This window comes from Colobus angolensis, unplaced genomic scaffold, assembly GCF_000951035.1.
Source record: "Colobus angolensis palliatus isolate OR3802 unplaced genomic scaffold, Cang.pa_1.0 Scaffold116, whole genome shotgun sequence".
Taxonomy (NCBI): domain Eukaryota; kingdom Metazoa; phylum Chordata; class Mammalia; order Primates; family Cercopithecidae; genus Colobus; species Colobus angolensis.
Window position 1 is genome coordinate 1,153,883 of NW_012112697.1, and position 27,482 is coordinate 1,181,364.

The 27,482-nt window shown below is 45.9% G+C and overlaps 1 protein-coding gene across 1 annotated transcript in view; it reads right to left on the minus strand.

Annotated features, from left to right (window-relative positions):
• SNX29 (sorting nexin 29) overlaps window positions 1-27,482 on the minus strand; it is a 577,448-nt gene that overhangs the window by 204,781 nt on the left and 345,185 nt on the right. The window contains exon 15 of the mRNA XM_011962337.1: window positions 8,816-8,932. Coding sequence (XP_011817727.1) covers window positions 8,816-8,932 — 117 coding nt within the window. The remainder of the gene's footprint in view (window positions 1-8,815; window positions 8,933-27,482) is intronic.

Here is a 27,482-nt window from a genome sequence, read left to right on the forward strand (position 1 = left end):
ACAGAGTGAGACTCTGTCTCAAAACAAAAATAAAATAAAATAAAATAAAAAGAATGGGCATGTTTGAGAGCTTCACCACAGAAGCATCTTAATGTTTAAGCCCATCCAGAGTGCTGTGCCTGGAGCACAACAGACACCAAAGTTTGCTTGAAATTGGAAAACATAAAATAAAAGAGTGAGCAGTGTGGTGGTATGGAACAAGAGTCCTGGGTTTACATCCAGGTGCTACCAAGAAGCTGTGTGCCTTTGGGTGAGTCACAAAACCTCTCTGTGCCTCAATTTGCTCAGCTGAAAAATGGGCCTAATCAGAAAATTATAAGGACTGTCTAGAGGGTGCAAGGAAAAAAAAAGCACAACAAACACACAGCAAAGCTCTACCAAAGGGTGGTTCCCTCACCAAACAGACAAGGGAGGGGACGAGTGAGAGAGCAGGGGTCGGGGGAAGGAGCCGACAGCATGGATACTTGGAGTCAGGGCAGTGGTTCCACAGGCAGTAAGTCACACCAAGCCAGGCCATCTCTTCTGCTTAAGTGGAGGTGATCAGAAACGGGACTAGGGACAGAGAAAGAGGCTGAACAAAAGAGGAATCCAATGTCCATTCTATAAAGTGAGCTCGTGTTTGCATCAGCCGTGGGAACAAATTGCATTTAATGAGTGGGTTCATCTTTAGCTTTCACCGTGCTGTGCCTTTAATTGACCTCTACAACTTGCAGTCTTACAAGGTTCTAGTTCCCTGTCTCCATTTATTATTCAAACTAGGAGCTGTTCTTCCACAGTGTAATCAAATCCTGCTAAAAGGTAAAAATCTCCAGCATTCATTCACATCTTATACCAAAGGGGAAAAACATAATAAGAGAGTCCTAAAAATATTCACAGTAAAAAAAAAAAAGAGAGATAAATTCAATCCTTAATCCCAAACTCCTTTTCCTCAAAAAGAAGTGTCTTAGCTTAAAAGGATACACAGGCCAAGTTTGGTGGTTCACGCCTATAATCCCAACAGTTTGGGAGGCCAAAGCAGGAGGAACGCTTGATGCCAGGTGTTCAATACCAGCCTGGACAATGTAGTGAGATCCTGCCTCTACAAAAATAAAACAAAACAAAATAAAATAAAATAATTAGCCAGGCTTGGTGGCACACACCTGTAGTCCTAGCTACTCCAGAGACTGAGGCAGGAGGACTGCTTGAGTCCAGGAGTTTGAGGTTACAGTGAGCTATGATGGTGCCACTGCACTCCAGCCTGGGCAAGAGAGCAAGACCCTGTCTCTAAAAAAAAGTAAAGTATATACAGTGATACAAGTTAAGCATTCCTAATCCTAAAATCTGAAATCCAAAATGTTCCAATGAGCATTTCTTTTGAGTATCCTGTTGGCACCCAAAGAATTTTGGATTTTGGAGCACCTCAGATTTCAGATTTTTTGGATTAGGGATGCTCAACCCACAAGTGTAATGCAAATATTCCAAAATGTAAACAAATCTGAAACACTTGTGGTCCCAAACATTTCAGAAAAGAGCTACTCAACCTGTATCATAAAAAGATACCACTGAAAGGACACTAACCCTGCTCGTCTCTGTTTTCTGAATTCTCATTTGGTCTATGTGCTCAGCCTCTCTCTATGAAAATGAACTCATCATGTAGCAAACATTTACTGAGCACCTACTACATGCTGGGCATGGTGCTAGGCACGGGGGATCGGAGTCGGAAATGGGTCATGAGGGCCAGCACAGACAGCACTGTTTCACTGGCAGAACCTCACAGAACCTCACACTATGGTCAGCACCATGTTTATTCCCAGCAGACAGAAGAGGAGATTTGGGTTTCCACCTAAAGCAGGCAGTCCTGACCCTCAGTCACTAGAACACCCTGGGGTCTGGGAGGAAGTCATTATAATGCAGTGTGGTCAGGGATCCAGGCCCCATGGAAAGGAAGAGAGAAGTAGCTGAGATTCCCGTAGGAGATGCCTCTCACAGCGAAAAGCCAGAAAAAAAAGCAAAAGACAACTCCAGGAGGAAAACTGAGCTGGAAACGGCCTTCTTCCTTCTGCCCTGGCTGTCTGACTCTGGGGAGATGACCAAAGCAAGCCTTAGGCAATAATGGGGTATTCCCTGGGGACCCCAGTCCAAATGGCAAGCTCTTCTGACAGCCTTCAGGCCCTTAATGACCGTTTTACTTGCTCCTCACTTCTGGCCATCACAGCCTGCTGGAGGAAAGGATCTGATGCCATGAGAACTGCCTCTGTGTAAGTGAGTGTCTCTGTCCTGGAGGGCATCAGACTTAGGCAGAGGGAGCATAGCACAGAGGAGAGGTGGGCTGGCATGGCCTGGGGGCCTACTGGTGATATTCATTCATTCACTCATTCACTCAATGAGTCGACCCACATTTACTGAACACCTACCGTGTGAATCACTGAAACCCAAAGGCAGCACAAAGAAACAAAAACTTGCCCTTGTGGATGCGGGAGAGATAACACTAATCAGTGATACATCAACGTAACATTACATTAAGACAGGAAGGGAGAGACACATGTCGGCATCACAGTCGACATGGAAAATCTGACCTTGTCAGGGCATCAGGGAGGGTTCCTGAGGAAGCATGGAGCTGACAGGCAGCTCTGGCACTGAGCAGTGTTCCAGGCGAGGGAACGCCAGGAGCGAAGGCCCTGAGTGGGAGGCAGCACAGGGCAGGAGATCCAGCGCCCTGGGGAAACATGAGGAGACATTGGTGGGGCGGGGTGGGGCGGGGATGCAGCAGCCAAAATCCTTCTGCAACTCAGTTGTCAAACTCATAAAAGAGGAAAATACTTCATTTGTATGCCCAACACATTGTTGGAACTACATCGTGATCTCCAAAAGGATTATGGGCCTCAAAAGGGATATTCCTGCAGCAGGTAGAGGAGGCTGGGAGGAGGGTGGTCATCCTTTCCAAAGCCCCGAGAGTCCTGCAGGGCAAGATCTCTGGGTTTTCGCCCAGTCTAACGGAGCCCTGTGGACTGCCAGCCAGCCTTCCAGTCTAAAGAGAGGATTTCATCTACAATGAGGATTTCCACCCAGGATGCTAGCCCAACATTACTGTAAAAACAAAAATGGGAAACCATGCAACACCCAACAGGGGCCTGGGGAAATCCATTATGGTTTTCCCCAGGGAACAAGACACAGTTTTTAAAATGAACGACAATTCTACTTGTGAAGTAAAATTAAAAGATCTCTAAAGCATACTGTTAAATGAGGAAAGGTAGGACACAGAAGAATGAATTCAGCAGGCTACTCATTATTAACATGTATAGGCGCCTGAAAACAGCATGCTGAGGCGTCACTCATATCTGCAAAAGAGAAACCCAAGACTGGTAACAGCTACCGCTTCTGGGTAGGAAAATCAGGGGGTCAGAGACAGGAAGAGATTTATTTTACCCTTTTTTAGTACTTAACTTTTTAGCATGGGGATGCCAAGGTCTGTCACGAATCTAAAAATTTTGATACTTTCCAACTGTTAAAAGCAAAAATATTACCATTAGTATATCCTATTGTACAATATGAAAAAAAGTTTAAGAAAAAATAAATTTTAAAAAACAAAAATCTAATTTTTTAAGTCAGACCCAGAACTGCCACTTCTCAGTGTGGGATGTTGGGAGAGTTACATCGTTTCTGAGTCTCAGCTTTGTCTTCTGCAAAATGGGCATCATAACAGTAATTACTCTGAGGCCACGTGAGGATTAAATGAATTACTAACATTCAAGAGGGAAGCCAAATTTTTGGCTGATAGCAATTAATAAATATTAGCTATTAGTATCAGCAGTTATTCATCTGTACTGGTTAATTAGGCATCTTTATTATTCACAATGAGAATGATACACTGATGTTGCTCTCCAAAAATTTATCTTCAGTGACAACAGTCACCAACCATTTACTACCTGACACTCACAAGGTCAAACTGAACCTGTCCTAAGAAATGTGACCACTGCCTGGTTCCTGGTTGCCCACTGAGCCCCTCTCTTGCAAGGTTAGCCTTGGAGTAGGCTGGGACCTTTGGTGTTGGGCAGGGACAAGGGAGAGGCTGGCCCACCTTCAAGACCTACCCCACTCACACAGGGAGACAGGTCAGGGCCAGGCCTCCATCCCCACATCCCATTGTCCTTTCTCAGAGGAGGCAGATTAGATGTTGCCCAAGTCTCTTATGTGCAACATGGGTGGCAGGGCCACTGCAGGGATGCTGGAACCTTGGCTGGGGGAAATGGGTAACACAAGGGGCTCCCTCTCCCATACCTGTTCCTGCAATTCTCTAGAGCTGGTAAAGCTTGGAGAAAGAAAATGGGCTTTGAAATTAAACCTGAGTCTGAATCCAGGCTCTATTACATACACACTCACAGAATTACTGGAGCCTTCTCTGAACCTCAGTAAACCTGCAAAATGGAGATGGCATCACCTCCCTGAAAGGGTTCTTAGTATATAACAGGTCCTTCCCTAAATATGCTTGCCCTTAAGGAAATTCCTACCTACCTAATTAAAGAAATCCACAAAAACATGTACAAAGTCTTGGAGCTGTCAGGAATTAGCGAAGCAAATTCAGTCAGGGACTGCACTATTAGGCTTTCAATATGGTGGGGGGTGGGGGGATGGGGATTACGTTTGCACACTGGCCCCACTGAAACAAATGGGGTCTGGTGTGAACTGGCACCTCAAATAGTGCTTTCCTAGACCAACGTTTATGAGCCTACTGATGGCAACACACACCACCACCTGTGACACCACTGTGGCAAAAAAACCAAACCTGAAGCTCGTCAAGCCTCCAGAGTGAATGGCCAATTTAAAGGAAAGGTAAGGGACAGAGGAACATGACAAACATCACCATAGGATTACAATTAGCAAAATCCTACCTGGGAAAACCTACAGTTCAAGGATCCAAGTGTCTTTCACAATAATAACAAAAAAGATAAGGGAAAAAAAGGAGAGATAGCAAGGGAATCTACAAATTAGAAGAGCCTGAAGAGGGGCACCAACCAACTGCACTATATGAACTTTGTCCGGATCCTGATCAACACAAAGACATGGAAAACTCTTTTGAGCTAACTGGAGAATATTGAACACTGACTGGGTATTTCATAATATCATGAAATTACTGTCAAAAATAGGTGTGAGACCAGGTGCAGTGGCTCACACCTGTGATCCCAGCACTTCGGGAGGCCAAGGTGGGCAGATCACTTGAGGTCAGGAGTTCGAGACCAGCCTGACCAAAATGGTGAAACCCCCGTCTCTAATAAAAATACAAAAATTAGCCAGGCGTGATGGTGGGCACCTGTAATCCCAGCTACTCGGGAGGCTGAGGCATGAGAATTGCTTGAACCTGGGAGGTGGAGGTTGCATTGAGCTGAGGTCACACCACTGCACTCCAGCCTAGGCAACAGAGCACGATTCAGTCTCAAAAAAATAAATAAACGAAACAAAAATAGGTATGATAATGGTACTGTGAATATATTTTAGCAGTAAATATTGGGTATTTATGAATGAAAGTGTAAGATGGGTTGGATATACATCCAAATAATCTGAGTTGAGAAGTAATGAGCAGAGTATGAGCAAAGCGAAAATGACCTTGAGTTGATTATTACTGAGGCTGAGTGATAGGGACATGGGTTTTTGTTACATAATTCCCTGTGCTTTTACATATGTTTTAAATTTTCTACTTTTATTTAAAGTGAAAGATTAAGCCATAGGCTAGAAGGGAATATGTAAAATACATGTAACTGCAAAGGACATATAAAAACAGTGAGAAAGCAAGAAAGTCAAATACTGTGCAGTAGAAAAATGGACAAAGGCTGTGAGAAGTCAGATGTGGAACCCCGAACGGGGAACAGGGAAATGAAAAGATGGACAACCTCACCTGCGCTCAGGGAAATGCCAAGTTAAAGCCATCTCATGCAAAAAGGCACTGGTAGGTACGAGTGGGAGAACACAAACCATCTTCCTTCTGCTGTCACACCGCAACCATCAACAAAGATGACTTCTTGGGACAAAATGTGTGGGGGTTTCTCCCTACCACCAAACAATCAGTTCTGCAGCGGATACCAGCTGGGTGTCCTCTGATTCAATTCTGACACATCTACCTGGAGGTGGCATCAGATCCCACAGGGTGAGGCTCAGTGCCACAAGACTGCTCCTCACTTCTGATGTCAATCACAAGCCCCAGGCTGTTTGACCTGTGCTTCTGACTCACTAGTGATAAAATGCAGATCTCACCATCCCCTTCTTGGGTTCCATTAATTTGCTAGAGCAGCTCACAGAACTCAGAGAAACACAGTTTCTGGTTTATTATAAAGGGTATTATGAAGGATACAGTGAAGAGATGCACAGGCCAAGATATGGGAAGGGGTGTGGAGCTTCCACGCTCTCCCCGTGTATCAACCTCCAGGAACCTCCACCTGTTCAGCTACCTGGAAGTTCCCTGAATCTAGTCTTCCTGGGCCTTTTATGAAGACATCACTGGATAATCAAGATTAGCAACGTGATTGGATAAAAAGCGTATGGTCTAAGACTAACAGACTGAGTGTAGAGACCCTGCAAGGCCTGTGTGTCCAGATCCTTCCTGGCTTCTCTGTGCAGTACTCTTTCCTCCCGGGCGTGGGGCTGGACCCCTTCTGAAATGGGGGTCTTGTGACCTACAAACAGACAATGCGGGTCAATTTCTTTACGGAAAGCAGGGGAAGAGCAGACTCCTGCCTTGGGTAGAAAAAGGAAGAGGTGAAAAGAGGGCAGGAGAAAGTCAGAGAGATTCTGTTTTCTGAGGCCTAAAGTGCCTCCAACCTTACAACAAGGGCTGTGGGAGTTACGGGCCAGGAACAGGGGATGAAAACACAAATATATAAAGTATCACAGCAGGGATGTAAAAGTATTAGCAGAGACTTTTGCACACAAACAGAGGGATAATAAATAGGTACTTTTACTTTATAAAATGGTGAATCTCAGTAAAGTTTAAGACGCCATACACTAAAACTCCGCAATTTCATACTTAGGTACTGACCTTAAAGAAATGTTTGTGTAATGGACCCAGGAAGTGGTAACAGATGGCTGCTATCATAAAAAGATAGCAAACATTATGCATCTCCTGACAGAAAACACCGCCCAACAACAGAGTCATATAATCAGCAAAATTAAACCTGAATCCAAGCCTCTAATTTAAGGAAATACAGGAAATGAAGAAGCATATCGAATCGCACTACAGAGATACCATCAGCAAAACTGAGGTGGTGAGCACCTCTGTAAGGCAAATCCAGTGTCTTCAGTAAACAAATTATGAGAGAGAAGGGGGGAGAGAGAGATGAGAGAAGACTCTGTTGAAGAAAAGAAACCTAAGATAGTAGTGGATTCATAGAGAAACAAAGCAGAATGGTCACCAAGGGCTGGGGGAGTGGGGAGCAGAGACTGAGTGTTTAACGCGGACAGTTTCAGTTGGGGAAGATGAAACAGTTCCGGAGAGGGGTGGTAGTGATGGCCTCACTATGTATGAACATATCTAATGCCACTCAACTGTACACTTAATGATAGTTAAAATGGTAAAAGTTATGTTAGGTATATTTTGCCCTAATTCTTAAAATTTAAAGGAAAAGCAACATAGACACATATTAACCAATCACAATGCGTGGGTCTCACGTGGATCCTGAATCAAAAAAACTATTCAAAGGTATGAGGCAATTGGAAATTTGAACACTGACTGTGATGACATAAAGGAATTACTGGTAATGGGGGTGATAAGGATATTGCATTTATTTTTTCGTATTTTTAGAGATAAACACAAAGATGTCTATACATGAAATAATACCCAGAATTTGATTGAAATGATACAGAAGGAGGAAACGGATGTAGATAACCTGAAACACAATTGGCCATGACAGATACCTGTCCACCCTAACAAAGGAGATACAAGTGTGCATGACACAGCCTGCCTAAATGTGGGCATTTTACATAATAAAGAAGTTGTAAAATGAGAAAGCTATTATACATCTGCACAAAAGGACAAGTGTTAGATGCTCACAGCGTTGTGGTTCGTAATAGCAAAATAGTGGAGACATCCTAAATGCTTACAAAGACATGACTGAATCAAAAATATTGTGGTATTTCATTCAACTGAGAACTACAGAGTCAAGCAAGCAAGTGATCTAGATCAGTGGATCTCAACCAGGGGTGATTCTGCCACGTTCTGAAATCCGGAGGACATTTGACGATATCTGGAGACATCTGTGGTTGTCAAAAACCTGGCGAAGTGAAGCCACTGGCCTCCAGTAGGCGGAACCCAGGGATGCTGCTAAACATCCCATAATGCTCAGAACAGCCCCCACAATACAGAATTACATGATCCAAAATATCAGCAGTGGTGTGGTTGAAAAGCCCTGTACCTGATGTATGTGGATTACTCCTCAAACCACAATATTGAATTTAAAACAAATAAGCAAAGACAAGTGGCAAACAGATATATACAAAATTAATGTCATGGAGGTAAAAGTTAAGAACACAAAACCAAGACTGTTTACTGCTCATGGAAATTTATCCATGCAGTAAAGTATGGAAAGATGGGTGGGGGGACTATATGCCAATTTTAACTGTAGATGACTAGAAAGAGAAGCAGGAAATGTTGCTTCAACAGAACTTGTAACATTTTAGTTATTCTACCCCCTCCCCCCCATAAAAAATAAATAGCAAATGTGGCAGAGGTGAATGTGGGCATATCTGGCCGGTAGATGCATTGTTGCTTGCTCTGTTAGTCTCTGTGCTTTTCTCCTGGGCTGTGGGCAGCAGAAGCTGGACGGACACAAAGGGTTGGGGGAACACTCACCGGTCCCCGGAGATCGATGAGCTCCTGCCTCATCTGGGACACGAGGGCTTCCTTGGCCACCAGCGCCCTGTGCAGGCGCTCGTTGAACTCAATCAGCTCGCCATGCATCTCTGCCACCTGGAACACAAGCACCGAAAGGTGGGGCTTAGAGGCGGACATTCCCCAGGGACCGATCCCACATTCTCTGGACTCTCCTTCCTGACACCTGTCAGCAAAACATCCTTAGGCTGTTGGGGCTGGAGTCAATGACACTGCTTACCTGTGAACCATGCAATCCACCTGTAAGCTCCACGTGGTTTGACCTGCTTCACACTGACGCTTCAGAGTCAACAGTGTGAAGTTATGGTCCAAATAAGACAGTATCAGATCATGTTTGGACCTTGGGCTTTTTTTTCTCTTTCTTTTTTTTTTTTTTCTTTTAAATAAGGTCTTGCTCTGTCACCCAGGCTGGAGTACAGTGACACGATCTCAGCTCACTGCAACCTCTGCCTCCCAGGTTCATGCAATTCTCCTGCCTCAGCCTCCCAAGAGCTGGGATTACAGGCATGTACCACCACGCCCTGTATTTTTAGTAGAAATGGAGTTTCACTATGTTGGCCAGGCTGGTCTTGAACTCCTGACCTCAACTGATCCACCTGCCTCAGCCTCCCAAAGTGCTGGGATTACAGGTGTGAACCACCACACCCAGCCTGATTCTTAATAAATGAATGCTGTTCTAGCAAAGGCTTTCTTCCACAGCTGACGTATACTTGTCAACAATTTTGCTAACGGCAGGAGAATAACTGACCATTTGGTTTATCAGGTCCTTGGCTCAGAAAATCAAGAAACCATAACCACAGCTTTATCAAGGATAGTGACAACAATGGTGACAGATGAAATCACAGCAGTGCAGCTACACTGAAGTCACTGTTTGTTCCCTGTCAGGCTAAATCCTCCCAGAGCGCTCTTTGCAGCTTCATCACACTGGCTCTCTGAGGTGGATGTTATTATTCCCACCTTACAAAAAAAAGAAACGGTATCTCAGGAATACAGGGAGTTTGCCCAAGGTCAAACACCTAACAAGGAACTGACGCCGGAGCCCTCGCTATGCGCTGCGGTCCTACCAATCCACTCTGCCCACAAGCAACCCATTTGGGCCTGCTGTGAGCTGCTGAATTTTTCCAAATTGAATTATTCGATATTCTCAGCTGATCACCAATAAATAAAACTGGAGGTGGCTATAGACGGTCTATAGTTAAAGTACAGACTATTCAACTATAATTTACTTAAGCATTTTAGAGAAACGTGAGATGTAATCCTGCTATATTCTCCAAGAACCCTGAAGGAAGAATCTTGCAAGCACGTTTTAAGAGAAATCCCCAGAATGCGAGGTCAAGCAGATCCTTACCTAGGCCCTTAGCTCCCTGCCCTTCCCAAGAGATCACCCCTCCAATGCCCCAGGCCTCACCTATGCACTAACTACACTGTATGCAGTGTAAAAACAATACCAGGCCATTTGCAGTAAGTACTTTACATGAGCTATAGAAGACACCGTCAGAATAAAGGCGGGACACAGGGAAAAGCTTTGTGAAAAAACAGCGGTCACTAATGTGTGTCTTATCTCAGGAGGAATACAAGGGAGCCCTCCTTTTTTGTTGGTGTTGTATGAAGGGTAAGTCACAGGAGAAAATCCACCAAGATATGAATGATAGCCGAAGGGGTATGTTTCCTTCTCATTCTTGCGGCTTTTCCTTATTTGAGCTCCCACTCTTCAGTGAGAGAAGCCACTTAGACCCTTTATAAAGAATTAAAATTCTTCATCTGAAATACAAGGGAGCCATTGTGCAATCAACATGAAGTATATCAGGCTTCCATTAACTTGCTCTGTGAGTTCTCCTCCAAAGGTACCCCCTTCTGTCCCTGAGGTACAGAGGCTTTCAAACCAGTGTGAAATAGTAAGTGAAAATGACACAAAAGATATCACAAGAACCATGCAATTAACAAAGGCAGAATAAGTCACTGAACCTTTCTGACAGATGTTTTTCTTTGTACAGATGTAAAATTAATATTCCTTTGTTGCCTTATTCCTTTTGGATAAGAAAAGCTTGAGTCGATTGTCTTTTGGCCTTTAACAAACAAACACAGTATTGCTAATAATGCCTGTGTGCCCCACACACACAGAAATCACATAAACCCTCCACGAGCTTCCCCTGGGCTGTGAATCCATTCACCATGCAGCAAGCTGGAAATCCACAGCTGCTGATATTACTGCTAAATACCTGCCAATGTGCCCCCACAAAACGTGAGCCTTAGATAAATGCCACTGCCATTTCCAAAGCAAAGCAGGGTTTTGTGTTTTGTTTCTGTTTTGTTTTGCAGTGGGAACCAGAGTGTTACTGCAATTTTCCATAAATGCAGAAAACATCGAAACATCCCAGCTCCAAGTGGTGTTTACCATAAGCTGTCAAAACCCTGGTTCTCTTTTGCAGCCAGAAGAGCAGAACTTGACCACATCCGGCAAATCTTTCATTTCATTGGGGAAGGAAAAGGAAAAATCCGACACAATTTAACAGACAAAATTTGATAAAAATAATTTCCAGAAACCATTAACACTACGATCTTCATTGTTACTAAGCTAAGCTCTGAAACTCTGAGTTTTTATATTACATATCCCTACCTACAGCCATTGGTATAAACAGCTTTCATCTTACGTAAACCGTACTGAGCTTACTGTTCCTCGAATAACTATTTCCAAACTCCAGTATAACTAGAAATAAATTCAGGACTCAGAAAGAGCCTCAGAAGAAAAAATGTGAGATCACAAATAGTTCCTGTTATCACAAAAATAAAAGTAGGCTGCACAACCACTGCCTCTTGAAATTTTTATTAGGCTTTGAGGGCACTTATGGGTTCTCATCTGACCACCTTATTTTTCAACAGCCATAGAAAATAGGACAGAGAGAGAACAGGTGCCCTCCAATCCATTCTCCTCCAAGCAGGCACAATGATCTCCCCAAAGTAACATCTACTATTGTCATCTGCTGTTTAATACTTTCAGTGCTTCTACAGCTCTAAGAGTAAAATCCAAACTCCTTCAAGATGCAGCCCCAGCCTTTCTCTCCAATCCCCTTTCTCCCTCTTGGGGTCTCACTCACTCACTCAGCCCCCACAGGCCTTCTCTGCTCCATACACATGCTGAGTTCTAGGAGGTCACCCTGCAGACAAGGAAGAGAAAGGTATGACCAGCGGAGGAAACTGCAGGTGCAAATGCTGGCACCAGAGGCTGGCAGGGAGGAGGCGGAGAGAGGTGGTGCAGGCGTCAGGCCTTGGTGCAAGATGCGCCCGGGCTAGATCAGTTCCTGACAGTATGTGTGTTCTGGTGCAAGCCTGTGGCTGTGCGTCTGTGAAATGAGCATTAAAAATCACACCCATTTCACCAGGCCACTGTGAGGATGGCAGAAGTGCGGTTTGGCAGCACATATGGGGCAGGGTAAGTTCCCAGTAGATGAGAGCTGGTTTCATGTCATGGGTGATCATGACAGGAGACATGGAGGAAGTGGCAGACAAGCAGTTCTCCAGGAGCCAGGTGGAGAAAGGCCATGACGTGCCACACCAAGGAGCTAGAAATGCTGTGGGGAGCACTCAGTGTGCCCTGAAGCAAGAGCACCACAGAGCTGCTAACCATCTTCCAGGCACAGTGCTAGGATCTTAGGGAGGAGGAAGGACAGCCACACAGTTCACATCCTTTGACGTTTGGTAAATTATGATAGAGTGACTCGGAAAGAAGACAGTGTGTCAAGGAAGGCCCACCCCTCCAAGAGTTAACATTCAGGAATCACTTTTCTAATGAGCCTTGGCACATGCCAGGCAGCCTCCCAAGCCGTATCCAATGCCTATATCCCCACCAGGCACTTGTGTCCTGACATGACCAGTTTGAGAGTCTGATGTGCTTCCTTCTACCCTTAGTTGTATTTCACGAAAATTAATCAATCTGCAGGTAGCTGAGGAGGAGATGCGATTTGACAACACTATGACAGTGACAAATCAAAAGCAAATGCCAGGTGGAGATACACTGACCAGGGCTGACACAGCCCCAAACCCAGCCCAGCACGGGACAGAGGACCGGGAATGAAGCCTTCATTCTCCAAGAGGCCCAAGGACACCATCTGGCCAGTAGAAGTTGTGGTTCTGAACTTGTGCTTGCAAGGTGCACAACTTATCAGTTAATGAGATGCAAAGACTTTGCGTCACCATCTGGGTTTCATCCTTTGGGCTGGAGAGAAGGTAGAAGATTCAGGAAGTTTAGGTAACTTGCCTATTTGGCAACATATATCAGATTTTTTAAATCACTCATCTTTGATTTGACAAATCATGGCTGGGCAGAAATCTTGCCTCTCTACTTGCAAGTGAGCTCAAAATAGAAGCTTAGCTCCAAATGGCTAGGATCCACCTAAATGCCCATCAAAGGGGACTGGTTAAGTATCTCAGGATTCCACTACTCCCCTGCCCGCTGTTCCCTTGGCAGACAGCACTAATCAATCACTGCGCCCGTTCCTCAAGAAGATACCTAGGCAGTCATAACTGATCAATCAGTGTGTTGATCAGCAAGATGATACCTATTTGGTAGCCCTGGCCTAAAAGATGGGGGAAAGCATCACCAAAAAGGTGACATTTGAGTTGGGCTTTGGAAAATGATGCTTTTGGGGCTTTAGGAGATGGAGCAATTCCTTCCAGCTGGAGTATCAGGAAACATGATCTCCAGTAATAATGTTGCTGTGAGAAAACTTCTAAGTCTGTGAAAATACTAGGAATTATCATAATTACCTGCCAAACCATGAAAGGATTATAAGTTTTTCAAAAACGCCTCTGGCATTTCGTTTCATATCAGAACGTTCCCTCCATCTAATCACATTCAAGTAAATCATGCTTCACCCTCCTCCGGCTAACAAATTAGATGCTTCTTGATTAATTAGATCAAGACACTCCCCAAATTTCAATAGCAACTGAGGCTCTTTGGGTCACATACTCAAAACTCTCCAAGATTACTCACTTCGGTGCCTTAGAATCTGTAAGTTTTATAAAACAACCCGTTTTCTGGCCCTGTTTACTCTGGTTGTGGGGAGGGGCCTGAAGCCTCTTTCTGTGATGATGGCATTGTACCTGTCTAGTTAAAAAGTGAACCTAGACAACGCCCACTTTGCATTCACACGCTCCGGAGCACCAACTAAGTGTCAGGCCCTTTATAGGCATTAGGTGCACCAGCTCATATAATTCTTGCAATCCCCCTGCAGGGCGGGCATGCTTTCCTTACCAACGAGGCACAGAGAGGCTGGCTCATAAGCCTCAAGTATCAGGGCAAGGAAATGACAGAGTGGGGATTGGAACCCACACCTTAATGGCCCTACTATCTGTGCTCTTTGCACTCCATCTTGGATATGGTAGGAAGCTGATCTCTTTGGTGGTTAAGGACAATTCGTTTGTACCGCAGAGTAGAGGAAAGTGACATGGTTTGGACCCGTGGCTCCCAACCCAAGCTGATCACTGGTCACTGGAAGGGCTTCTGAAAAATTTCTGGGTCTTGGCCCCTGAAATGCCGATTCAGTAGACTGAGGGGAAGGACCTCAAAGAATACTTTTTGAAGCCCGCGTTGACTGTAATGATCAGTCAGAACTGACAGCCACTGGCGAACACAAAGGGAGCGTTTCACAGACTCAGCTTTGAACGGCAGTTGGGCCATTCCCTACTTGTAGAAAACTGTTTTCCTGTTCCTCATTTGTAAAACGGGGATGTCGCAGAAGCTCCTTCACTTGTCAGCTCTCCACCTCTGAACTCTCGCTGATGCGAACAAAGCTACAAGCCAGAAGAAAACGGCATGAACCCTGCCTGCCCACAGCAGGATGGCGGTACAGTCATCCCTTGCTATCCATGGGGGATTGGTCCCAGGACTCCACACGGATACCAAAATCCACAGACACTTGAGTCCCTTCTATAAAATGGTGTAGTATCTACAATAGAACCTACACACCTCCCTCCTCCTGTATACTCTAGATCTTCTCTAAATTACTTACAGTACCTGATATGATGTAAGTGCCATGTAAATAATTGTTATACCGTATTGTTTAGGGAATAAAGACAAGGAAAAAAGTCTGTACACGTTCAATACAGATGCATTCTCCCCGCCCGGTATTTTTACTCCTCCACTGGTTGAATCACAGATGCAGAGTCGCAGATACGGAGGGCCAAATTGTAACTGTCAGATGCAGCGTTGCTACCTCAGTAATGACACGGCAAGTGCCACACACACACACAGCAAATGAGTCTACGACAGGGACATGCACAGGGTGGCCCACAAACTGGTGTGGGTGTGCCACCTGTTTTCTACCAGTACGAGACCAGAGGAGGAAAGGAACTGGAAGCAAGCGTTCAGAAATGTTCCAAGCGATTTCATATTACTGTGAAACACAGGAGCTTCAGGGCTTTTCTAGGTTGTTTTTTGGTAATTTATAAAAATATCAGTCTGCAATGAATTGAAAGTTTTTTTAAAAAGAAAACTGGTTCTCACAGTTTGAGAAGCATTGACTTCTAAGTGCTGCGCTTGAAGCAATCTCTTGCATTAATAATTATGAAAAACAAGGATTAAAAAAAATGAAAAATAAAGCCAAACTACAGCCACGTTTGGATAAAATTCAAGAGAGCTGGAAAGAAAAATGAGACAAAACCAATGCTAACAACACCCGTCATTCTTTTAGCTGCATATACAAGTTAAGTATCCCTTATCCAAAATGCTCAGAACCAGAAGTATTTTGGATTTTGAAATTTTTGGATTTTGGAGTATTTGCATTATACTTACAGGTTAAGCATCCCAAATCTGAAAATCTGAAATCCAAAATGCTCCAATGAGCATTTCCTTTGAGCATTAAGTCAGCGCTCAAAATATTTCAAATTCCGGAACATTTTGAACTTGTAGTTTTTGGATTTGGGATGCTCAACCTGTACATTGTCTTATGGTGTCCATTTAGCCTTGAAAACTAAGAAAACTAGAAATTTTAATTGAAATAATGGGTGTCCTGACCAGCATGGAGAAACCCCACCTCTACTAAAGATACAAAAAATTAGCTAGGCATGATGGCGCATGCCTGTAATCCCAGCTACTCAGGAGGCTGAGGCAGGAGAGTTGCTTGAACCTGGGAGGCGGAGGTGGCAGTGAGCCGAGATGGCGCCATTGCACTTCAGCCTGGGCAAGAAGAACAAAACTCTATCTCGGGAAAAAAAAAAAAAAAGAAAAAGAAAAGAAAAGAAAAGAAAAAAAAAAAAGAAAGAAAGAAAAAAAAAGAGAAATAATAGGTGTCCAGATCTAGCACCAGACACAGAGTCACATGAAATCCTCATGCAATTCCAGTAGCCATTGACCTCTTTGTTCTTGGCACTGTGGGTCCAGGCAGTGACAGTGAGATCTGAAGCCCAGTTATTAGGGCTCCAAAGCCCATGCTCTTCTTGTCACATGGCCTTTCAGGCCACAAATAACTAACCAGGAAGAGAAACACTGTGTCCATTTGAGAGTGGAGGAAATGTGGGCTTGGTGGGGCAAGTGGCCTGTCTAAAGCCATACAGTTTCTTTTATTCCCTAACAGAGCCATGACTACACACCAAGCTTCCTGCTTTTAATTCAGCACTCTTTGCTCCTCTACTGGGAGGCCACAATACTTTTAAACAAGCTGAGCAATGGGGAAGTGTTCTGTAAAATGAGGGTGCTGTCTTCCCAGAGGGGCGATGGTGACAGTGGCGGAGGGGGGAGGGCAGACTCAGGGGCACTCCCTGCGCACCAGGAATGTTCCACGTCCTCTCCAAGCTGTACTCACCTGAACCCTACAACTCCCCTGGGAGGTGAGTGGTGTTCCTGTCCCTAATTTTGTAGCTAAGAAAACTGAGGCACAGAAAGGGTATGCAACTTGCCCAAGGCCACACAGGAAGTAACCAGCAGAAGTGGGATTCGAATTCCCAAGCCTGTGTTCTTGGCCACACTCCTCTCTCCTCCCTCTCAGCATATGCCACCACTGTGATGCTGAGCTGGCATCTCAAGGTATCAGTGAAGAGCAGAGGACCTGGAAGGGTGCTGAGCCACGGACAGAGGGCTGGGAGCATCTCGAAGGTAACGGACACTGTCACGCATACACATGTACATACGCACAGAGCTGGGGAAAGGAGCCATCAACCCCACAGCGAATGACTGCCATTAGCAGGCGGAGGGGAAAAACCACGTAGGCTCTGGCTGCTCCCACATCCCCCTCAGGGGGATCTAGCAGTAAGGGAAGGGGCACCGAGAGTAAGAACCTCGGCCAATCCAACGCCAAAGGAGACTCCCAGAGTAGAGTCTAGGAGCTCACCAGCAGCTAGGGTAAGCCTTCTCCAAGATGGTTTTTGCTTCAGGTGAAGGCAACATAGAGAATCGCTTCAAACGAAAATCCCAGTGTGAAGACAATCCAGGCGACTGGCAGACATGATTTCCAGATGTTCCATGTCAAGGAGAAAAATGAGGCCCCTGGAGGTCAAATCCAGGTCCTGTCTACTGACTGCTGGGTGACCTTGTGTAAAGAATCACACGTCTTAGGCTGGGTGCGGTGGCTCACGCCTGTAATCCCAGCACTCTGGGAGGCCGAAGCAGGCAGATCACAAGGTCAGGAGATCAAGACCATCCTGGCCAACATGGTGAAACACTGTCTGTACTAAAAAATACAAAAAAATGAGCTGGGCGTGGTGGCGCAGGCCTGTAGTTCCAGTTACTCGGGAAGCTGAGGCAGGAGAATCGTTTGAACCTGGGAGGCGGAGGTTGGAGTGAGCCGAGATCATGCCACTGCACTCCAGCCTGGCAACGTAGCAACATTCTGTCTCAAGAAAAACAAAAGAATTACACGTCTTTGATTCCTGGTATCTTAGTTTTTAAATTTTGTTTTCCAGAGACAGAGTCTTATTCTGTGGCCCAGGCTGGAGTGCAGTGGTGCGATCACGGCTCACTGCAGCCTCGACCTCCTGGGTTCAAGCGATCCTCCTGTCTCAGCCTCTCGAGTAGCTGGGACTACAGGCATGTGCCACCATGCTCAGCTAATTTTTTTTTTCTTTTGTAAAGACAGGATATGGCTATGTTTCTCAGGCTGGTCTTGAACTCCTGGACACAAGCGAGCCTCCTGCCTCTGCCTCCCAAAGGGCTATGATTACAGGCATGACCCACTGCACCTAGCTCTAATTCTTGGTATCTTATTTGTCAAAAGAGGATACTGTCACCTATTGTACAGGTTTGTCATGAGGTACAAAGGGATGAAAGAGTTCGGGCAGTCACCAGTACCTGCTATGATGAGGACACGATGTAACAGAATGCGCACCTGCTATGGGTCTGACAGCGCTCTGTGTTTTACACATTAGCACACGTTACAAGCCTGGGAGGTGGAGATTTACTCCCGTTTTACAGATGAGGAAAACTGAGGCTCAGAAGGGTGACTTGAATGTCCCAAGTCATAGCAGTCTGGAAGGGAGGGAGGTGGTCAGTGTGGCTCCAGAGCTCATGGTCCTGCGTCTACTATCTTTGGAGTCTCTCGTTTCTTTCTTCGTTCCAATCCACCTTTTGCTTTGGTTCTGCTGTGTGGAGGGCTGGCCCCAGGAAGTCATTTGGGCTTGCCCTGATGAGTCAGGTACTCTGGAATATTGGGACTCATCCACCTCAATGCCACACCATAAAGCTACCATGCAATAAATTCAACTGAGACCTGCCGGGCAGATCATCCTGAAGTGCCATCGAGCCAGTGCTGTGCAGGCTCTGTCTGCAGAGCCACTAAGTAGAGGCTTGTAAGTAATCCTGGTGATAACCTCACATTTCAAAGGCTCCCTTGATTGCCTCTGCAACAAGCCCCTCCGCACTCAGAACACTGAGATGGCGAGAGGTAATGCTTACACACATCAGGATGGGACTACACTTTAAAGAGGGAAAACGCCTATCACTAACAACAGATCAGTTAGTAAGGGGACGCCTCTGAGAAGCAGAGGTTTAGGTAACTGTCATAGCTCAGCCACGGGGCTGCCGGGTCTCAGTCCCCGATGTTGGTCATCACTTCTCCCGACACGTGGCCTTTTGGAGAACACACAGGCAAGCCAGGGAGGGAGGCTTCACAGAGCAGCAGCAGCTGCTACCAGCCTGGAGACACTGATTCTCTCCTGCCCCACACCAACAGCCCTCCAAGAGCCAAGGCAGAATCCACAGAAATGACCATGTTACAATAGCAGCCGTCACCTTCCTGGTGGCTGTTTGAGACAAATAAGCAATGACAGGGGAAAGAAAGCAAAAACAAAACCCTGAACCCCAGCCCTCTGCTGAAAGGTGTGTTCCTCTAAGAACAAGCAAGAGGCGCTGACGCAGCTGTGAGGGTCTTTAAGCGGGTTCTCCAATTCACACTTGTCCTGTGAGAGCAGTATGGGAGAGGGTGGGCCACAGCCAGGCTGTTTGGGATTAAAACCCACCATTCCTTACTTCCTAGATGTGACTCTGGGCAATGTACCTTCACCTCTCTGGGCCTCAGTTTCTCATCCATAAAATTACATTAACACCAATGCAAAATTCACAGGGCTTGTGTAAGGTTTAAATAATAAAAGAAAGAAGTGCTTCACTCAGGGTTTGGCATATATGAAGTACTCCATAAATGTTAATTACCATGATTATCCATTAAAGAGGCACCAGCAGAAGCATCCAGTGCCACTGGTCCTGTAAAATCTACATCCCTCATCTCTCCAAGGTCTGGCCCCGCTCCTCCATCCTTGTTGCCAAACCCAGGTTCAGAAGCCCCCTCCCACCTAGACAAACACCACCGCCTCCCTGCTGCCCCCGCCACCAGCTGATGCTCAAATGATCTTTCCAAAACCCAGGATCATACCCTTTTACTGCTTAAAACCCTTCAATAACATTTACAGACTAGATTGCCTGATGTCTGCAATTTGCTTCAAAATAATACTGGGAGTGGCGGTGGGGGAGTGGGACTGGCTTGGGTTGGTGGCTGCTGAAGTTGACTATGCTGGGCACACAGAGGTGCATTCTACTATTCTGTCCACATTCACATTTGTCTACAATCCAAACTTTAAAAAAAATTCTTCAATAGCTTTCCACTAATTTTCTTGGCATGGCATAAAAGCAACTGGTGGGAGAGGAGGTGGGAGGAGAGGGGAGAAAACATTTCAAGAGAAGGACCCATATAGATGGAATGAGAATACGGCTGCACCCCCACCTTCCCACCATGCACACATCCCAAAATTCTATCCACCCTTCGCAACGTCACTCAAATCTCAGTTGATCTCCTTGCCCAACGCCTTCGATCCATTCATCCACCTCTTCCATAGATCATCCTCCGGTAGTAGTGGCAACAACAGTTACTGTTTTCTGAACACTTACTACATGTCAAGTACATCATGTTTGACATAAAGGCTCTTTCGTGCAATAAAAGGGAGCGCCCTGACCAGCCACAGCCCCATGAGACCTGAGTTCAGGGAGTGGAGCACAGCTAGATACAGCTCCCATGGGTCCCCCCAGAGCCATAAGCTGTTGTGCAGTGTACAACCTGCACAACTGCACACAGAAGCCTTAGACATCATACTAGGTGCTGGTGTTGTTCCTATTTTATATGGGAGGAAACTGAGGCCCACAGGGACTAGAACACTTGCCCATGGTCTCATGGAGATGGCTGCAGTAGCTAACGTCCAGACCCATGTTCTATCTGTTACATGAGGCTCCCCCAGAAGAAGGTGTAGCATGCACTTCTGCAGATGGTAATGTCTCCTGGGCAGTTCACAGCTCTAGCACAGAGCACAGGATCTTACCCAACTCCACGTGTGTTACCCGGGATCACTGCCAAAGCCACTGACAACAGCAGACACTTGTAGGGCTTATTTCTGCTGCATCGATTATGGGAGGGTCAACGGAAAAGGGGGAAGAGGCCTCTTTCTGTAAACACAGCATATGAGGTGGTTTACTTGGTGCCACACAATGGGTGTAATTATAGTTCCATCACAAGCACAAAACCTGGAGCTCAGCTAGGCCTGTGAAAATGGGGCCAGAATTACTTTAAAAGGCTCTGCTGGCCTCTCCTTTCAAAAGCACGGTGGTTACAGGCTGGCTCACAGAGGGCGGCTATTGATTTTCCAGGACCTGGGAGTTAGAAGGCAGCGCAGCATTGGCCTCCTCTCCTCCCCAGTGCAGAAGGCCTTCTCCAGCCTGCCAGGCAGGCAGCCCAGGAGGACAAAGAGGAAGAGGAGGATACAGTGAGGCCACTGTCATTAAGAGCAAACATTTGCTGAGCATGTATTGGATGCCAGACCCAATAATAAGCCCCATCCTTGTGTTAACTTATCCATACGAGACCCGTCCATGGCTCCTCAAGAAACTTATCTTCAATATGTGAAAATTCTCAGATTCATGCATTCATTCACTCCACGAACATCTATTGAGCATCTATCATTTGCCAAGCCCTGTTTTAAACACTATGGACACAGCAGCAAACAAGAGAGACTCTTGCCCTCGTGGCTTCTATATTCTAGCTAGTGGTTCCACCTACAGATCCAAGAAACAGAGGCTCACGGAGGTTCAGTCCTAAGCAAAGCTAACACTAAAGGCCATGGGATTGGAACCAGAGTCCTTTCTCACACCACCATGCTGGACAATCTCTCTCCGCTCTGCGGTTATTTTATAAACCCTCTCCCTTTGTGAGGTTGTATTAGTCTGTTCTCATGCTACTGATAAAGACAGACACAAGACTGGGTAATTTATAAAGAAAAAGAGGTTTAATGGACTCACAGTTCCACATAACTGGGGAGGCCTCACAATCTGGCAGAGGGCGAAAGGCACGTCTTATATGGTGGCAGACAAGAGAGTGAATGAGAGCCAAGAGAGAGGAAACCTCTCATAAAACCATCAGATCTCATGAGACTCACTACCACAAGAACAGTAGAGGGGAACCACCTCCATGGTTCAATTATCTCCCACTGGGCCCCTCCCACAACATGTGGGAATGATGGGAGCTACAATTCAAGATGAGATTTGGGTGGGGACCCAGCCAAGCCATATCAGAGGTCAAATGCACCTCCCTGCACAGGCCTAGAAGCACCAATTCATTTGCTTATCCAGTCAGTCATTCATGTTTCTTCATTCATTCAACAAACATTTACTGAGCAACTGTGTACCAGGTACTGAACTGAGCTCTGGGCATCAGTGTGACAAGGACCCTGCCCCTGCCCCTGCCCTCACAGAGCTCCCTATCTCCTGGGGATCTAGGTGGCCAACAGTTCTCAGACAAAGTGGCCAGTGGCACAGCAGGAAGACTGAGGTTCCTGGAAACATGAAGGGGAGGCAGCTACCTGTCCTGGGGCTTGTGATACTAAGCTGAGGCTGGAGGCAGGCAGAGGTCAGCCGGCAGGAGAACAGGTTCACATCCAAGCCCCGTCATGCATCTGCTCCCATTTCCTCGGCTATAAAGTGAGGCTCCATCGTGTCGAGCAGGATTTTAAACATGGTTAAGATGTGACTTCAGAGCAGGCAGCCTGGCACAGGGCCTGGGGCAGCTTCTTCTTATCCCCGAGAAATGGTTGCTGGACCCAGGAAGTTACTTAGTAGCGTGAGGCTAACACTAGCACACCAATTCAGAAACTTTTCTGGAAAATATTTCACCCTGAAGTGCTGCTTTTCCCTTTATTTTGCAAGGTGCTGGAAAGCACAGGCTTTCACATAAAGATGTAAATTCTGAAATTATGTGGCTCTTTGTCGTGTTCTAATGTCTTGAGAAATCAGTGGAGGCTGGTGTGTGTTTTTAATCATATTCCTTCCGAAGTAACACACAGAGACCTCCTGAATATTTCAACCACGGGCTCAAGAAATTACGTCCAAGTTTCAAGAGAAAGTAAATGAAAGAACATTAAATTTTATGAGCATCAAAATGTTGTTTTCCTTTGAGAGTCTCTTTCTCATACCCAACAGCACTCCCGTAAAGCTGCCAAGAGCCTCCTTCAGGTAACGGCTGGCTCGCTCCTCCCAGGAAGGCCTACGCAGCTATTCATTCCTGCCAAGTAGTAATTCGTGAACGCCAACACCTGGACAGAGGGAAGACTGTGCTCAAATGTGAATGAGCAGTGTGGGGTAGTGGTCTGGGGGATGAACTTAGAGCTGGATGGCCAGGATTCTGTCCTAGTCTGCCAGTAACTTGCTGGGTGACCTTGGGTAAGTCATTCAACCTCTCAGGGCCCCAGTTTCTACATCTGAAAAATGGTGGCCATAGGAACTCTTACATCACAGCGTTGTTATGAGGACTAAATGAGCCAATACACAACTCAAGCTTCATAAAAGATACAAGGTTCTGATTCTTACAGCTTTGATTGACACACAGAACTGGGCACATCCCTACTACTTCCTTAGGCCCCACGGACATTACAATGGAAAGACGAGATGGAACAGTTTAAAACAACAACACGGAATGTAAAAGGCTTGAATGTGGGACCACACTTCACTAGCTGTGTCCTACGAACAGGGGCAGCCATTGTTTCTATACAGCTCTGAACACCCCTAAGCCTCATGGTTTCACCAGCAACATGGGGACTGTAACCTCTTCTCTCCAAGGGATATTGAAGATATGACTGAGATCTTGCATGTTAAAACACCAAGCATACACTCTTGCCCTCAGCAGGCATGCAGCAGACATCTGTGACTTTTCTTCCCTAGCAGAGGCTAACAGGCAGTAAAACTTTTTCTCTGGGTGACTCATATCCCCATGACATACTCAGTGAAGATAACTGCAAAACTATCACAATGCTTCCCTGGGCCACCCCCGACAGAGTGGCTCATCAAATGTGATCTTCTTCTGTTTTCTATTCAGCAGTCAGCATTACAAGACCACATCTACCTCCCAGAATCTGGGAGAGGTAAAACAGTTCACGTTCTCAGCAGCATCTATGAAGCTGGGGTCTCAAGCCTAAATTTCTTTACTTCCTGGCACAAAGCACTGAGCTGGAAATGACCTGGCAGCTATGGAGTCACTAGCCCAGAGCTTCTCTAATCCCTACAACGGGAATGTCATGGAGACAACAAGTGGGTCCTTGTGGCCAAGATACTGGTGCTCACCATGCACCCTACCTGCTCCCCAAGCTTCCCAGCCCCCTCTGCACAACAGGGCACAAGCTTTTGACTCAGGGCCAACGAGCTCCAGGTAGAAGTGACAAATGTTTCTTCTGAGTCACAGCATAGGACTGCTGGTGTGGAACCCTGCACCATCCCTCCCCTGTCACACTAAGTGAGATAGCCATGATGTGGCTACAAGATGGGAGCCTCTGTCCACCTAGATTTCTGAGTCACTATGTAGAGCAGAATGGTCCCACTGTTGCCCTTGGGCAACCTTTGTTGGACATATATGAACAGGAAGTAAGTTTTTATTTTGTTAAAGACCGAGATTGACGATCATTTGTTACTGTGGCAGAACCAACCCTATTCTGACACGTGTCAACTTGACGACCCTGTATCTTTCCAGCTCTCTCACAATCGGCCTGAAAGTCTGAGGAAAGGCACAGAGACCAAAGATATTTGTTAAAGGCAGCATTGCAACAGCCATAGGAAGTAGGTATCATGATATCCTTTTTCCCGAGAAGAAACTGGACTCAGACACATTAAATCATTTGTTCAAGGTCATACAAATCAAAAGTGGTAAAGTCAGAATTCGAACCCAGGTCTATCCATCACAAGGCTTGAATTCTGTCTACTATATGGGCCCAGGAAGTACTTTCTAATGAATTTGTCTGTGAAAGCACCAAACACAATTCAAATCTCTCCTTGGGCTCCAATCATAATAGTAACCACAGGTTGGATGCATTCCACAGGCCAGACATTCTTCTGGGTCCTTTATCAATATTCCTGCACTGTAATCATCATGTCCCTTCAAGGCATTAGGCCCATTCTACAGGTAAGGAAACAGGGGCCTAGAAGAGACTGTAGGATGAGTTCTCATAACCTGATGGTGAAGTAAATACAGGAAAGATGCTAATGGTGACAGACAAAGGATATGGGTCCCTTTAGTGGATGGAAGGCAAAGACTCCACATAAACGGCTATAAAGCGGGACACCGAGGAACACTCTCCACTGGAGGATCTCAGGCCTTCAAGAACCCACAAAGATGCTTCAATGCCCAAGATACCACATGTTCAGGGTGACCTAATTAGACTCTCAGAGATGTTTGCTGCCAGGGTTGTGAAAGAGAGATGGGGGAGATCATCCCTTCTGGTCCCTCCCAACTGTTCTCGCAGTTCTAGCCTCTTGTCTACCTGGTCACCAGGTGCAAGTTATTGGTAATAACCTCACACTGACCCCAAGTGGTCACTCTGCTCCAGATGACTCACAGACCAACATTTCCAGAACTCCAAACACAAATCTGTTTTATGCAAAACCATGCTCTTCCCATTTTGCCTCCCACAGCCATCCATTCATCCATCCATCCCTCCATCCATCTACCTTTACTATTACATGCCAAGCACTGTCTAGACACTGGGGATACAACAGGGAACAAACAGATAAAAGCTCCTTCCTCCTGTGAGCTTACATCCTTGAGGCCAAGGTTAGGAATGACCATTGACTGAGGGACACTGTCTTTATGCCCCATTACAGAGAAGAGGACTTCAAACAAAATGTCAGGCTTCAATCGAAATTCTCCTTCCTTTGCAGAGTCTGATTCTACATCTGAGAAATTAACCAGGATTTCTACAGTTCGATTCCATTCTAGTTAGTTTCTCCAGGGAAAAAGAGGAGGATGATGGAAAAGAAGATGAGGATGATGATGATGAAGACGAAGATGAAAAAGAAAACAATTTTTGGCTAAGAATCTAAACCTGATTATTACATCTTGGATTTAAATCGAAAAAGTGATCTTCTCCAATTCCTCATTGGATGCTAAAAGACCCTTTTTCAGTGGCCCTCATGGTGAATCTCTCTCTTTTTCTCTCTGCCCAAGATGAATTCCCCTCTTTTTCAGCTAATGGAATCCTGCTTTTCCTTAAGAAACCACCTCTCTTCCCAGTGGTCTGGGGAAGCTGATCAAAGGCCCCCACTGATTGGTGGGCACGTACCCTGACCCTGCCAATCAGTGTATTTCATCCTTTGGCCATAGTGACTGGTTCAGGGATGGCAGAAGACTCAAGTCAGGCCGATAAGAGTCAATTCCAAGAATCTTGTTAGAGCTACTGGGAGAAAAACTCTCTCTTCATGACCAGAATTGCTAAGCTCATAGGACATAAGCCTGGAGCTGCTAGGATCCATCACATATAGAGGGAGCCTTCCTAAGAATGAAGACCACAGAAAAGAAAACAGAGAGCAACAGCAAGAAGAGAACATCCACATTCACTCATCTGACCTCTGGATGCAACCCTGCCAAAGATTACACCAATCCTTGGATGTCCTGTTTTCATCAATCGAAAAGTTTCATTTTTTATTAAGTCCAGTTTCATTTTTCTGTCATTTGAATTAGAATCCTGACTCACAAAGCCACCAAGTAACTGCCCAGTTTCTGCTTGAACACCTCCACTCACAAGAAACTCACTACCTCTCCTCTTTTTTTTTTATTTTTTTTTGAGACAGAGTCTCACTGTGTCACCCAGGCTGGAGTGCAATGGCATGATCTCAGGTTACCACAACCCCTGCCTCCCAGGTTCAAGAGATTCTCCTGCCTCAGCCACATAAGTAGCTGGGATTACAGGCATGCACCACCAAGCCTGGCTAATTTTTTTTTTTTTTTGTATTTTTAGTAGACACGGGGTTTCGCCATGTTGGCCAGGCTGGTCTCGAACTCCTGACCTCAGGTGATCCACCTGTCTCAGTCTCTCAAAATGCTGAGATTACAGGTGTGAACCACCATGCCCGGCCACCACTCATCATGAAACAGTGACGATGGCGCATGTCTCTTTCCACTGAATTCAAAGTTGTCTGTGTGTAGCCCTAGGACAGCCCATGACAGTCACAGGTAGAACAAGTTCAACCTCTCCCTCCATGTGACACTCCTCATCTGGGGAACTCTAAGCTGCAGGGCAGCATCATGCATCCTCTATCTGGAAACACTGTTATGCTTTTGGGCCATATGTTGTTAAACATGTTTCTTTCGACATCTTTCAATCAATATTCCACAAGTGTCTCCCACATGGAAGGTGGGCCTGGGGATGGGGATGGGGTAGGGGGCTGCAGAGAGAGATTCCATAGAGTCTCATCTCCCAGGCCCCGCCATCCAGGAAGGCAACAGGTCAAGGATGATGTCCCTTATCAAGCCAGCCATTTCTGATTTGCCCACAGGGATATGGTATGGGCTGTGGGTTCTGGGAGACACAGCGTGACTGCTACTGTGTGACTTCACACAAATTACACGGCCTTTCTGAGACTCAGTTTTCTCATCTGCAAGTGGAAATTTTAATGATACAGATTTCCTGAAGCTGTGAGGAGAACGTGACACCCCCTGTGGGGTCCTGTGCACAACACCTGATGCGCGATGAGAACCTAAGAGGGGATAAGCTTCCTTGTTCCTGGGAATACCTCCCAGTGGGGAGGCAGCCAAGGCAGGCAGTTCCTCTGCTGGCCCGGTCCCCGAGGAGCTTCCTTATTTACCCCCAGAGTTCTGAACAGAGTGTACTTCCCTTCCTTGCT